We start from the raw sequence: 14,925 nt of genomic DNA, 5'->3' as shown, positions 1-14,925 counted from the left end.
TTGGGATAGCCTAAGAGAGTTGGTTTAGGCAGCATGGCACAACCAGCCAACATGAACCAGAAGGATCTTCCTTTTTTTGGTGGAAGCTTGAGTGCTGTTGTCAGAGGAGGCTCAGGAGTGCAAAGCAGAATTGATGTCATGCTAGAAGCAGGGCAGCTCAAATATATGTTTGACCCACCACACAAAAAGCTAAGAATAGTAGATGCCAAGTTGTTCCACATCAGACTTAAAATAGTACCTCTGTGTCCTCTCTTCCCTCTGCTTTCCTTCCACGCTTCAAAACAGTCAAGGTCAGAACTCTGACAGCCACAGACGAAAGCAACAAGCTAAAGGTCAGCTCAGATGGGGTCAGTGCTGTATTTGGTCTCAGTGGCAGAGCAGGAGCCACAGTTTGTGAGCAAAGAGCAGCAACAGCAGGCACAGCTCCCACTCAGCACCAGGAGCTTCAGCAGCACCTCCAGCCTTAGCAGGAATAAGGTTGGAGCAGCTTCCAGAGGATTTAACACAACAAACCTTCCATTAGCACTATTAGGCTTTGCCAGAACAGCTCCATCCAGCTCTCACACCTTGGGCTGAGGACCCAGAGGTGGCCTTTGCACCTGAGCACATCTGAGTCTCCTGCCACACAAGCTACAAAACTTGCTTGCAGTCCCCCCAGAGCCCCCAGCACAAACACCTTCTGCTTCACAAGTGCCACTCAAGGCACAGAGGGGGCCATGTCTGTCACCAGCAATCCAGAAGAGTCTCCATTTCACCTTCTGCTTCACAAGTGCCACTCAAGGCACAGAGGGGGCCATGTCTGTCACCAGCAATCCAGAAGAGTCTCCATTTCACCAGAACCTATTTTCAGCAGTCACATCCTTCATTTCATCACTTCTCTGCTCAGGAACTCAGCCAGGCTTTCAGACATGTGGAGTTTCTATTCCCACCTCAGCAGCTGACTAGATACCGAACATCACACCACTTCTGTCCTTACCGGTGCCACACCTTCCCCAAACTCCAATCAACTTTAGTCATCGTTGCAAAAGGGACAAAGCAGCCGGGAAGCTGCACTCGGGCAGGCCCAGCGCACCAGATGGGGGCACTGGCTGCCGGATGAGTCCCTTCCTACTTTCCCACCAAAGCAAGGAGCCCGAAGTTGGGCCAAACCCGGGACTCCCTGCACTCGCGAGCCGGAGGTGCCCACCCTCGACGCTCCTCTCTCCCCTACCGCACAGCTCCCCTTCCCGGCTCGCCCCGAGATCGAAGCACACCGCTCCGGCCCCCGCAGCCGCCGGTGCAGCGTGGCGGGGCCCGGGATCCTCGGCGGCGGAACGGCGGCGTGCGGGTGGGGGGGGGGGGGGCGTTCCTTCCAACAGCCGCGGCGGCCGGAGCCCCCCCGCCCCTCCCCAGCTCACGCAGCCCGTCGGCGCAGCCGGGACGCGGCGGCCTCGGCTCGGAGCCGCGGCTCTGCTCCCACAGCGCCGGGATCCCGCCGCCATTGCCCAGCCGGGCTCCCGGGGAAGCCGGGGCTGCGGCTCCCGCGCCCGGTGAAGCCCGACGCCGAGCCCCGAGGGCCCGCAGCCCGCTGCGGGTGCCGCCGCGGCGGTGCGGGCAGTGCCGAGCGGCCTCCCCCGCGCCCGGCCGCACTCACCGCCCGGAGCGCCGCTCCCCCCCCTCCGCAGGTGAATCTCGCAGGCCCCGGCCCTCACTTCCGCCTTTACCCGTTCCGCTTCCGGATCCTCCCGCCCCTTCCGCTCGCAACCCGCCGGCCACGGGCAGCGCCACCTGCCAATCACCTTGTCCCCGCCCCCGCCCCACGTGAGCCGAGCGGCGTGACGTAAGAGCACGGGGAGGGTGGCGTCGCGCGGGGGGTGATGGGAGTTGTAGTCCGGGGGGGAGTGGAAAGGGGGGATCCGGGAAACGGGGGGTCCCGGCGCGGGGGCGAGCGGGGACCCCGGGCACAGACTCACTCCGAGCCGCGGCTGGAAAAATAGAGCCTTTATTTCCCGTCGGGGTGGGAGAGGAGCGGCACGAACGACAGCCCCCGGAGAGCCGGCACCGCGGAGCCGGGCAGGAGCGGCCGCGACACCCCCCGCGCTGCCTCCTGCTCCTCCCCCGGACACCCCACACACCAGAGACCCCACGCACCAGAGACCCCACACACCAGAGACCCCACGCACCAGAGACCCCACGCACCAGAGACTCACACCAAGCCCCATCCCCGGAGACTCCCAATGACCCCCATCCCCGGAGACTCTCACCGAGCCCCCTCCCAGAGACTCACACCGATCCCCATCCCCGGAGACTCCCACCGACCTCTATCCCCGGAGACTCCCACCGACCTCTATCCCCGGAGACTCCCACCGAGCCCATCCCCGGAGACTCTCAGCGAGCCCCTTCCCAGAGACTCCCATCCACCCCCATCCCTGGAAACTCCCACCGAGCCCATCCCCGGAGACCCCCACCGCCTCCCTTCCCGGAGACTCTCACCGACCCCCATCCCTGGAGACTCCCACCGACCCCTTCCCGGAGACTCCCACAGACCCCCATCCCCAGAGACTCTCACCGAGCCCATCCCCGGAGACTCCCACCCACCCCCATCCCCGAGACTCCCACCCACCCCCATCCCCGAGACTCCCACCGACCCCATCCCTGGAGACTCCCAATGACCCCCATCCCTGGAGACTCCCAATGACCCCCATCCCCGAGACTCCCACCGACCCCCATCCCCGGAGACTCCCACCGAACCCTCCTCCCGGAGACTCTCGTCGAACCTCCGAAGGGGAGTCCCGCGAGTCCCGGGGGGTGGTCCCGGGAGGAGAGCTGATGGAGCCCAGTCTCGTTGTCAAAAAGCTTGGGCAAAAAGTATAAAATGGTATCAAAATCGCTGCTGGCGTCGGGCCGGGCGAGGGCTGCTCCCTGGGGTGCTCCTGGGGGAGCTGGGTGGTGGGTGCGAGCCGACTCCCGCCGCTGTCCCGGGGGTCTCGGGCTGGCGGTGTCGGAGCCGGTGACCCCGGCGAGGCCAGAGCTGACGTTGTCCCGGGCAGCAGGGACGGCAGAGCAGAGCAGCGGGCGAGGGCACCCCGGGGCGAGTGGTCCCCGCAGCCAGCCCGGTGCCCGTGCGGTCAGTGGGAGCTGGAGGAGCCGGATCGTGGCTGGGCGCGGGGCCAACCGCCGGCTGAGCAGCCGGGGAAGGAGTGGGTAGAGCGAGGCGGCAGCGAGAAGGGCTGCGAGTCCGAAGCCTGGCGGGGATCAGGGCTCGGGGTGTTCCTCCAGGGTGGGCACGGCCCCTCGGCACCCACCCAGGGGTGCGCGGAGGAGCTGGCGGCAGCGTGGGCTGAGCGGCTGCGGACAGGGCAGCATTTGGCCCTGGGGCTGGCGCAGGGGGAGCTGAGGGAGCTGGGGGGCACGGGAGGGGGCGAGGGGGGCACGGAAGCAGAGGGTGGTGAGGGCTGGGGGTGTGATGAGGTGGCCAGAGGGCAGAGAGGGAGCTGCGGGATGCCCAGGCTGCCCTGCAGCAGCTCCATCATGCGCTGCAGCTCCCGGCTCAGGTGGGAAACCTCCTGGTTGAGGTGGTTAATCTGGAAGGGGAGGGAGAGCGGTGAGCACCGGCGGATGCCCCTGGCTGAGCCCCCTGGCCTGAGACACACCTCTTGGTTGAGCCTTTTGATGTTCTGCTTGATCTCCTCTGCTTCCATGGCCAGGCCTGGGCTGCCTGTATCAGTCCCTGCCAGGGAAGAAGTGGCCAGTAGCAGAGGGTTCCCTGAGCACCCCCAGCCCCGTGGCCAGTGCTCCTGATGTGGGGGGGGGGTCCCTTGAGGTAAATGACATGGAGGGGTGCCCCTGAGGTACCTGATGTGGGGGAGTCCCTTGCTGCACTCTGCAGTGGGGGATCCACATTGAAGGTGAAGGCTTGTGGTTCTGATGTCCTCCCATTGTCTTCAATCCCATCCACGACTCTAGGGCAGGGAGACGGGTGAGTGCTGGCCCTTATCACCCCCTCACCCCTCTGCTACCATTCCCCAGTGACCTCCCATGGCACAAACCCACAGGAGCAGGACAAGCCACCAGCATGCTCCAGTCTTACCTGGGGCTGAGATCTGGGGGTCCATATGAATGCAGGGAGGGGATGAGGAGCTTGGGCAGCCTCCTGCCCCTGCTGCCCTCCTGCTCGGGGAGCCGGGGGTCCCTCCGACACCGCGGAGAGGGGCTGCGGCCCCGGCTGCAGCGGGCAGGGGAGCGGCAGTTGCGCTGCAGGGCTGAGATCTGGCACAGCTCGTCACCCAAGAGGCTGCTGAGGGAGCCACGGCGTGCTGGGCTGCTCAGCTGGGGCAGCAGCAGTTTATGGCGGGTGATGGTGGTGGGTGAGCGCTGGAAGACTTCATCAGGCTCCTCCTCATCCTCCAGGATGGAGGGAAGGGGCTTCTCTGGGGCAGCACCGCTCTCCTGACGAGGCTGCAGGCGGTCACAGGGAGGGAGGTCAGGGCTGATGCGCACACAGGGGAGATGACATGGCCCCAGGCATGGCCAATCCTGCCCAGTCCCTCCCCTTGCCCTCCCCCAGCGCGGCACAAACCTGCGATGCTTGCGACAGCCGCGGGGACCGGGAGTATCGGCAGAGCCCCTGCAGGGAGAGCAGACAGCACCAGCTCCATGGTCCCTGCACAGCTCCATGGGGACCGGCTGCAGGCTGACACGGTGCTGGGCATGTGCCCACCTTCTTGGCCTCTCAGTGCTCCCCTGGACCACCGAACCTCTCGCAGCCCCAATGCATCAGCACTGTCCCTGTCAGCCCCAGCAATGGCCTCTGCAGCCCCTCGCCCCCTCTCCTTCCTCTGCTGCTGTTGTGACACTGATCAGCTGCCTGACCTCAGCTTGTGTGGTCCAAGCAGGAGCCAAGGCTGCATCTCAGCCCCAGCTCAGCCATCAGAGAGTCATCTCCCCTGGGAGCATGCTGCCAGCCAGTGGAGGGTGCAGAAGGCTGCTATGAGACATGGCAAGCTCCGTTTGCATCCTCCACCCTTCATTTCTTTATACCTCTCCTGGGCAATGGACACGTTGGGTTTTGATAGGGCAATCTGGGATAGAGAGCAACCTCCTGACAGTGCCTAGGGGTGGGGGGTACTGGGGGGGAGATGCTCTGGAGGAGCCCCTGGCCACTCCAGTACAGAGTCAGCAGCAGAGGAGGGAGAAAATGCGCTGCAGAGCTGTTTCTGCAGCAGAACATCTCCACGACTGCCAGTGTCATCAGTGTGACTAAACCCAGCAGCCCCCAGTGCTGCCTCCTGCACACTGGGGGACTGTGGCCTGGCTGCCTGTCCCCCAAGTCCCCACTACCCCTATTTCCAGGCCTTCCATCCACCTCAGCCTCCTGCATTGCAAATGCTTTTTGCTTCCAGCTCCCCAGGATGGGAACTAACAAATTCCTGAGCCGAGAGGAGCCAGGATGGGGAACTACCTGCATGGCTGGGGGAGGAAGAGGGGTGCACAGACACAGCCCCCACTGTAGCCTCAAAGCCTGGGGACCATGAGCACAGAACAAACTCCCAGGGAACAAGCAGCCCCAGCCCTGCTCTGGTCTGCAGGGCCAGGAGGATGGGAAGGATCCTGCGAGGGAGGACATGCACCCACCTCCATCTCGCTGCCCTCCCGCAGGTTGAAGGTCAGGTCCTGGTGGATGTCCAGCGTGAACTTGCTGGCGTACTCAGGGTAGAGCTGCAGCACCTCGCAGAGCCCCCGCAGCCCGATGTACTGCAGGTCGCAGTAGGTCAGAGCCTTCACGTCCGCGTTGCTCTTGATCACCTGGTCCGTGCTGCACAGGTCGGCTCCAATCAAATCCCCTTTGCCTGCAGGGAGGCACCAGCATGGGCGAGAGGTGTGAGCCCCCAGCCCCTCACCCAGCCAGGCAGCAGAAGGGGCCAGGGGAAAGCCTACACCACCTGCCCTCACCCAGGATGGCCAGGACCACGTCGTCCTTCAGCACCTCGAGGGAGCCGGAGCAGACGAAGTAGTTGGCCTGCAGCGCATCGCCCTGGCGCAGCAGATACTCCCCAGGGGCACAGAAGGAGGTCTTGATGTGGAGGGAGAGGGAGCGGAGGCAGCCCCGGCTGGCTGTCTCGAAGACAGGCAGCTGCAGGATGTCCTTGTTGAGGTGCATGGCCACGTCTGCCCGCAGCTCGTCAGGGAAGTCATGCAGCAGCTAGGGAGAGCGGGGTCAAGGTGCTGGGGTGAGGATGGCAATGTGCAGCCTGACAGCCCCAGGGGGACAGATTGGCCTCCCAGCATGGAGCATCTCACTGCACTGCTGCTCTGGCTGCCTCGGCAGAGCCCAGCAGTCCTGGATGCCAGAGGGGGGACAGCCCTGGCCATAGTGAAGGCTGACTCTGCTCCACTGCCTTGGTAGGAACCTGCCCCACACCTGGCACACAGCTCTGCCAACAGAGCACAGAACCATAGAATCATTACAGTTGGAAAAGTCCCTTAAGCTCCTGCAGTCCCAGCCCTGCCCTCCCCCTGCCCAGCCCATCACTAACCCATAGCCTCAGCACTTCAGCTCCACAGCTTTGGGATCCCTCCAGGGCTGGGCACTCCCCCAGCTCCCTGGGCAGCCTGGCACAGGGGCTGACACCCCTCTCAGGGAAACAGTTCTGCCTCAGCTCCAACCTCAACCTCCCCTGGGGCAACCTGAGTCTGTTTCCTCTTGTTCTGTCATTCATTACTGGAGAGAAGAAACAAACCCCACCTTACCACAACCCTGTTTCAGGTAGTTGTAGAGAGTGACCAGGTCTCAGCCCCCTTTTCTCTAGGCTAAACACCCCCAGTTTCCTCAGCTGCTCCTCAGAAGACTTGTGCCCCAGACACTTGACAGATGTGTGCACATCTGCACACACTTGTACACACGCACACTCACACTTGTCCTCTCATAGCCTGCCCTCCCAGCCCCATCTCCCCCATGATGGGTGCAGCACAGGGGGCTACAGTGGGACTGGCCCAACCCTGTCAACAGCTCCTACCTCGTTAGTGTCAATGCCGTTGTTCACCGACCAGGTGGTCTGGAAGTACTCCAGCATCCTCTGCTTGAGCTGCTGGGGCAGGCGGTGGACGCGGATGAAGTCCTTGAGGTCCTTCATGCGCGTGTGGTAGAGCGAGCGGCGCGAGTACATGCGCTGGATGATGGCCGTGACGTTGCCGAAGACGACGGCGTGCATCAGCGCTGGGGGCCGGGAGGGCAGCGTCAGACCTGCCCAAGGGCTGGGTGCATGGGGGCTGTGGTGTACAGGGGCTCAACAAGTGTCTCTGCCAGCAACGTGCGTGCAACCTGGATGGCTTCACCCCTAACCTCAGCCCCAGGGCTGTGCCACAGGGCACATGTGTTCATCGCCTCCCCCTCAGTGCTCTGCTCTGCCTGAGTATCTACCTCCCCTGGTGCTCCAAGAGCTGGGGATGAAGCCCACCCAAGCCTGCCCCGCTCCCCACCTCACCCCCAATCAGCATAGTGCAGATGGAGAAGATCTTCTCGGTGTCGGTGTTGGCGCAGACGTTGCCAAAGCCCACGCTGGTCAGGCTGCTGAGGGTGAAGTAGAGGGAGGCGATGTAGGCGCTGCGGATGGAGGGGCCTCCCACTGAGTTGTTGATGTAGGGAGCCTCCAGCCTCTTGCCCAGCTCATGCAACCAGCCTGCCAAGCACAGCCAGGGCGGTGATTTGCACTCACCAAGGGTCCTGGTGCCCACTCCAGTCCCCACCACAGCCTCACTTGGAGCCAGTGGAGGGCACGCAGCTGGAGGTGGGGAGCCAGGCACCCCGAGCAGCCCACGTGGCCCTTGCTCACCGATGTCCCAGGTGTGTGGGTCGTTGCTCTCCATCTCCTTGCGGCCGATGACGTACCAGATGCAGGCCATCCAGTGAGCCAGCAGCGCGAACATGGACATGAGCAGGGTGAGCACCATGGCGCTGTACTGCGAGTACCGGTCCAGCTTCTGCAGCAGCCGCAGCAGCCGCAGCAGCCGCACCGTCTTCAGCAGGTGAACCAGCGAGGTCTGGGGAGCGGGGCAGCGGGGTGAACCCAGCGGAGCTGCAAGCAAGGGGTGGGAAGAGAAGGGACCCTCCCCACCCCGTGTCCCACCAAGGCAGGGATGTTTCGCTGCAGGGTCGAGGGGCTACAGGGCCAGCTGGGAAGAGCTCATCCGCCAAGCAGCCTTCCATCACAACTGGGGTCACAGCTTGCCAGAGCTTCCAAACACCCCGAGGAGATTTGGGGGTGCTGGAGAGGGGCAGGGAGGTGGCTGGAGGGAAGGGGAGCAGGCAGCAGTGGCTTTGCTATCAGAGGCTGCGTTTGGTGAAGCTGTGCTGGCAGAAAGCCTGTCTAATCTAATTGGCAAGGGGAAGTCTCAGCAAGATGCTGTGCCACATGCCTGCAGAGATCCTGGGCAAAAGGAGCCAGAGATGCCCTTGCTTAGGCAGGTGGGTTTGGACACCGAGGGACTCCCACCTCACCCAAGTCTCATCCTTCTGTCTCCTGCCAGTGCTGCACTGGGCACCATGCAGAAGCCCAAGGCTGTAGCCAAAGACAGACCCCGCTGAGGTGGGCCAGGACAGAGCTGCTCCACAGGTGGCTCAGCTCTGTTCCAGTCTCCACTGCCTGGAGGCTCCCTGCCAGGGCAGCCTGTCCTGCCAGCCACAGCTGTGTGCCTCCAGCTTACCCAGTCCCAGCAGAGGCAGCAATGGGCCCCTGCAGCCTCAGGAACACGCCCCTGACTCAGCCATGCTTGTTTACCTGCCAGCAGCACTGCCAGGGTGTGAGCAGAGCCATCTTTGGCTCAAGGGGGCAGTTCCAGCCCCAAATGCCCTTGTCCTCCCCACATGCTGCTCTGCCTCTAATCAGCATCATGACCACCTCTGCACTTGCCTCTTTCCTCCCCTTGCTGCCTCATCAGCAGAGGCTGGGAAGGAGCCAGTGCCACTGGCACAGCCCATCACACCCACCGTGGGTGCTCCAGGACCCCTCAAGAGCCCGAGGAGGCTCAGGCTGGGTCCTGCATTCATCACCAGCATGTGTTTCGTCTGCCTGCATGGGTGGTCAGCCCCCTACCAGAGCAGGCAACATGCCAGTGTCCCTCACTGCCCCAGTGTGTGTGTGTGTGTGTGTGTGTGCACAAGGCATTGTCATGCAGATACAGAGCTGCTCTGTACCCCTGCACGAGCACAGGGATGCTGGGTGCAGGGTGGGCACCCACTTGACACTCCTGGAGCAGTGCCATGGCAGCCTCTGGTTAAATTAAGATGTGTGGGAGGCTTCCCGCTGTAGCTGCCATCACTGCTTCCCCTAACTGCCCATGCTGCTCCCACAGATCCCCGTGAAGAGGAGCTGCATCACCCCCTCCACTGCCCCTCTCCCGCATCGCTCACCACCGTCACATTGAAGACGTAGAGCAGATCGAAGGGCAGAGCAGCAATCAGGTCCACGAAGAACCAGGTGGCTACGTAATGGATGCAGATGGAGCGGGGGTCATACACCACTTGTCCCGACTGGCTCACGTACGTCGTCCGGAAATTGAGGATGATGTCTGCTCCAGGGGAGCAGGAGCAGCCCTCACCATCCCTGCTGCAGCCTGGGGAGCTGGGCCAGCCTGGGTCCTGCTCCTGGGGGTGCTTGGCACCAGCAGCAGTGGCAGCTTCCCTGCCCATCACCACTCCTCCTTGCCCTGCCGTGTCCCCTTCCCTGTCCCCATCCCAGGTGGGTGCTCAGCCCCGTGCAAGGACCTACCCAGGATGAAGAGCATCTCCACGGCGATGTCACTGACGATGGTGCTGCGGGCAGCAGAGAGGCTGTCCTCTGTGCCCGTGAAGCAGACGTTGTAGGGGACGGTGATGGCCACGTAGAAGGTGGCCAGGAGGATCAGCCAGTCCCAGAGGGCCTTGAAGATGCTGTAGTGGAGCAGGATGAAGCGGGACTTCTGCACCGAGGCCACTTTGTACTCAGGGATGGACGGCTTGTTCTCAAACACGTTCTGAGGGAGCAAGAGGCAGAGTGGCATGCGGATGTTGCAGTGGCCATCCTGCAGAAGGAGTGGAGGCCACCACAGCCCCCTCTCCTCCTGGGTCCTGCCAGCCTGGCTGCCACCCCCTGATGTCACATGGACCTCACCAGTGCGCTGCACCGAGGTCACCCTGAGATGGGCACAGAATGCCTGATGATGAACTAACACTATGCTAATGCTATTAACAGCCATACACTGGCACTGCCACCTGCTGCCCAGAACCATCTCAGGTGCCAATTCACGTGCCAGGGCACAGTCAGCCCCAGCATCCCGTCTCCTTGCAGGGACACAGAGCTGCTGGTGGATAGCAAAAGCCCAGCCTGGACCAGGAAGATCTGGATCCATCCACCCAAGCTCCCCGAATTCAAGGCTGGCACACTGAAACACTTTTCTACCAGCTCTGGGCCCCAGGCCACTATTGGCTGGTGTCAGATCCCCATCACGGCACCACATCTGCAGCCCCACTTGCCTCCTTCCTGGGGACTCTATGCTGGGGCACTGCAGCCACAGGAATGGGCTGGCACAGGGGTGGCACCAGTCCCTGCTGCTGCTGGAAGCCCTGCTGCTCGCACGCCCATGGCTGCCACAGAAGGTAGCGGCGTTCCCCAGGGCCAGCATGGCTGTGCTCCCAGCCTGCAGCTGAGTTTGCCTGACAGGGAATGTGTGAGGAGAGGCATAGCCCTAAGAGAGCTGCCAGAAGGTCTGTTCTCCCCACAGAACGCTCTGCGCTGGTGCCAATGAACCACATTTGCAGGGCTGCCAGGGATGGAGGGTGTTTCGGTGCCTGGGGAGGCCAGTGAGGTGTGTGCATGGGAAAAGCATCAGTCTGTGCAGCAGGGATGGTCTTGGGAGAGCTGGAGCACTGCCAGCCTACTCACAGCCCCAGCCCAGAGGCACTAGGTGAAGCTGAGAGCTCCTCCAGGTCCTTACACGGTTGATTTTCATCTCGCCGTGGTCCCTCCGGGCAAACTGGCTGCTGAGCCGGTGCAGCACCGTCCGGCCCTGCCTTCGTGCTGCCCGCAGGTGTTTGCTCCCAGGTCTCTTGCTCTTCTGCTTCTCTGCAGTGGACGAAACACGCTGGGTTAGTGAGAGCACTGTGCTACTGTTGGTGCAACAGAGCAGGGGCTGCTACAGGAACCCCCCCTTTCGCTCCTGGAATGGCTTCCCCATCCCACAACCACAGCTCACCCTCCTTCTTGTCACCCAGGTGGTTCCTGCCCCGGCTCTCTGTGATATCCTTGAAGGAGAAGAGGAAGAGCACCACCTCCCCCTTCTCATTCTTGATGGGCATGATGTCCAGCAGGCACCAGAAAGCAGCTCCTGCATGGAAGAGAGGTGTGGTGAAGGCAGGACAGCCCCTTCGCTGCTCAGCAGCTTCCCTCCAGGGCCAGCCCAGGGCTGATGCCAAGCCCCATGCACCACTCACCGCCCTTCTTGTAGAAGCAGACCTCGGTCTGGTACTCCTGCCTGCCATCCAGCACCTTCTCGATGCGCTGCAGGACAGGCTCACTGGTCTCAGCCCCGTAGAGGAAGCGGCAGCTGCAGTTCTTCTGCATGACCTCGGTGCGGGCGAAGCCGGTGAGGTCGCAGAAGCCGTCGGAGCAGTAGACGATGGGGAAGCCGCAGCGGACCTGCGCGTTGGCCAGGATGAAGTTGCTGTCTGAAAGGAGATGCAGCTACCCTGAGGGCTCAGGGATACCCTGGGGGGCCTAAAGGAGAGCCCAGACCACCTGGCTTCCCACATGTCCCTCCGAGAAGCTCCCAGAGCCCGCTCATCTCTTGCCCTGCCGTCCCTGATCCAGTCAGGACCCCAGCCCCATGCACTGGAAAGGGAAGGAGGCTGCATCCAGCTCTCATTAACAGAGAGGCAATGGCAAGTGAGGCCATTCATGCCTCCCCCTTGCCATCTGCCGCTTCCACCAGGGCTCAGGCAGCTTAGTGGGAGCAGCAGCCAACCCAGCAGGATGGTGCCAGCCCAGAGGCACCAGCCCATGGTGCTGAGATCTCCAGCTCCAGCTGTGGCACCTCAGCAGCACCCACCAAGAGGAAGAAAATCCACGAGCCTGGAGACAGTTGAGGGCCCATACCAAGGGTGCTGATCCTTGCCTTGTCACAGCACCACAAAGCCTCCTCAGCATCACTCCTGACCCAGCAGGGAGCTGGCAATAGGCAGAGGAAAGCCCTTGCCAGCCCCATGCCCTGTTCAGCCACAGCATGGCCACTTTGACCCCACAGCCCCTCAGCCAGAGCCCCTGGGGCACATCAGCTCCTTGCTGCAGACTCTGTGCCAGGGGGACAGACAGTTTTATGCCAAAAAGGTGCCATGGAAGTGGAGTGTGTGGCTGACGTGGGCTGTGTTTGTGCCTGGCAAGGGCAGGCCAGGGTGTCCCCAGCCCTAACACGGCCTCCAGCCTCCCCAGCCCAGCACCTTTGCACCCCCAGGTCCAGAGGAGGCCACAGCAGATTGCAGCACCCATGCAGTGACAGCCATGCCAAGGTAGCGCGGGCAGCACAAGGGCAAAGGCGGTTGTGGGAGGAGGGGATGGCAGCCACAGGCAGCCCTGGTGAGATGGGGGTGCAGCGGGGCCACCACAGCACAGCTCAGCCCAGGATTAGCTTGGAGAAGCAAAAATAGCTCGAAGCTGTGACTAAGGCCAGATTTTGGCTCTGGGGAGCCAGGATTAAGGCGTTGTCCAGGATGTGTTATTAGAAAAGGGGGGGGGGGGGGGGGGAAGGGCTTTCATTCAGAAGCAGCTCTGCTGACCAGGGGGATACGGCCCTGGGGGGGCTCAGCAGCCTCCTGCCAGGGTAGCCAGCTTGCCTGGATGGACACACCTGGGGTCCAGCAAGCAGTGGCTGCCTGGGAGAGGCAGGGTTAACTCACACAGCATATCAGTGCAGCTAAAGCCCCTCTCCATGGCAGATAAAGCCGATAAGAGACACATCAAACCACAAAGCCGGACACTGTTTAAAAGTGCCTGGGAGATGGGTTGGTGAAGCAGCAGGAAGGATGCTGTGAAGCACGTCCTGTCCCTCCGGGGCAAATTCCCAGGGTTTTGAGGCAGGGTGTTGCAGGCAGCTCCCCTGAGGATGTTTCTCCTCGGAAGAGGCCCAGGGAGCCTCTGCCCCTGTGGAGCGACAGTCATAGACTCACCAGCATGAGGCACATGTGCCTCTTCCCTGGCACCTCTAGGTGCACCTCGGTCTGAGCTGGGAAGGCTCAGGGGGCTGCCTGCCTCATTACTCACTGCACTCTCAGAGGTAACATCCCAAAAGAGAGCTCCTATGGGCAAAAGACACCTTTGTGCCATCTGGGATGCTCTGTGCCACATCAGGGCAGGACTCGGCCCAGCATCAAAGCCAACACATGGCCCCAGGGATGCTCCTGGTGCCCTGATGGTGTTGTGGGAGGTGTCTGCAGGCTTCCAGTGCCATCTTCATGCTGGTACCTCCCAGCCTTGCGGGCAGATGGCTTGAGAAGCCCCTGCTCCAGGTAATTTGTGGGGTGCCTGGGGTGATCCCTCAAAACAGTCTGTCCTTGGGTGGCTGTATGGTGCCAGCAGCACCAGGAGCTGACACGTGGCACCCCAGCATGATCCCTTCCGCAACGTGCCAGGGCTTTAATCCATCCTGGCCTCAGTACATGGAGATGGAGATGGATCCCAGTTCCCAGGGACAGATCAGCATCTCCAGCTGTGGGAAGTGGCCCCAGAACAGGCAACGATGGGACAGCACAGGCCCCGATCCCCTGCTCTGCCAAAACACACCACTACCAGTGCCCACCCTTCCCAGGGATGTAACCCCAGGCACGCGGGCTGTTAACGGAGTTCTCGGGACGGACTGGCCCGTGTAGCCCCGGGGAGGGGGCTGTGCCCTACGGCCACACTGCGAGGTCAAGCACGACCCTCCCCATCCCCGACGGGGCAGTGTGTGTGCCCCCTCTCCATCCCCGACGGGGCTGAGTGTGTGTGTCCCCTCCCCATCCCCGACGGGGCCGAGTGTGTGTGTGTCCTCCCCATCCCCGACGGGGCCGAGTGTGTGTGTCCCCTCCCCATCCCCGACGGGGCCGAGTGTGTGTGTCCCCTCCCCATCCCCGACGGGGCCGAGTGTGTGTGTCCCCTCCCCATCCCCGACGGGGCCGAGTGTGTGTGTCCCCTCCCCATCCCCGACGGGGCCGAGCAGCGGGTCCCCGCAGAGCTCGGGGCTCTGTCCCTGGTGCTGAGCGCGGCCGCTGCGGCCCCGGGAGCGCGGACAGAGCCGCGGGGGCTACCCGGGGGACACGGCGGGCACGGCAGCACCGAGCCCGCCCACGGACACCCGAGAGCCCCAGGACGGCGCACAGACCATCGACGGCCGGGTCCCGCCGACCCGCGGGGGCTGCGCTACCGAGCCGAACCCGCTCCCCATCGCCGCCCCCTGACCCTCCCCTCCGCGCCGACCCTACGTGTGCCATCGAAGCGGGTGGCGATGGTGTCCAGGAAGGTGTTCTGCGGCGCCAGCAGCCCCTTCATCACCGGCATGGTCCCGCCGAGCCGCCCGCCCGCCGCTGGGCCGGGCTCCGCCGCCCCGGGGCCCCTCCGCCGGTGCGGCCCCTCCGCCGCGGGCTGATCCCGGCACCGGGCTCCCGCCCCGCCTCCGCTCCGCCCCGGGCCCTGCGCGCCGCCGGCTCCGGGAGGGGCCTCGCCACCCGTGGATACCGGCACCCACCCGCCCCGGCAGCCGGTCGCTGTTTCCCCGGGGGAGCGTCGGGTTGGTGCCGCCGGGACCCGCCGCACCGGGCATCTCCTCCGCACGGGGAGGGATCGTTGTGTTCGGGGTCCAGAGGGGCTGCGGGAGCGGCAGGACACGGAGTGCCGGGGGGGTGAACGTTGCGGGATGCTGGTCGCGCTGCTCGGGGCTGCTCCC

At 63.4% G+C, this 14,925-nt stretch overlaps 2 protein-coding genes across 2 annotated transcripts in view; both read right to left on the bottom strand.

Annotated features, from left to right (window-relative positions):
• Nucleotides 1–1,718, bottom strand: part of RAB5C (RAB5C, member RAS oncogene family) — a 19,331-nt gene extending 17,613 nt beyond the window's left edge. Inside the window, exon 1 of the mRNA XM_062019081.1 lies at nt 1,634–1,718. The gene's annotated coding sequence lies outside the window, so the exon portion shown is untranslated. The remainder of the gene's footprint in view (nt 1–1,633) is intronic.
• Nucleotides 1,719–3,107: 1,389 nt separating this feature from the next.
• On the bottom strand, nt 3,108–14,540 carry KCNH4 (potassium voltage-gated channel subfamily H member 4). Its single transcript, XM_062017991.1, is given in 17 exon segments — nt 3,108–3,563; nt 3,633–3,709; nt 3,835–3,941; nt 4,070–4,437; nt 4,559–4,631; nt 5,478–5,517; nt 5,520–5,828; nt 5,932–6,181; nt 6,996–7,195; nt 7,464–7,658; nt 7,812–8,019; nt 9,389–9,546; nt 9,747–9,990; nt 10,951–11,078; nt 11,209–11,340; nt 11,447–11,680; nt 14,465–14,540. Coding segments are annotated over 17 exon segments (3,255 nt in total).
• Between the last annotated feature and the right edge of the window lie 385 nt (nt 14,541–14,925).

This window comes from Colius striatus, chromosome Z (assembly GCF_028858725.1).
Source record: "Colius striatus isolate bColStr4 chromosome Z, bColStr4.1.hap1, whole genome shotgun sequence".
NCBI lineage: Eukaryota > Metazoa > Chordata > Aves > Coliiformes > Coliidae > Colius > Colius striatus.
This window is presented reverse-complemented; position numbering and strand designations above follow the sequence as displayed.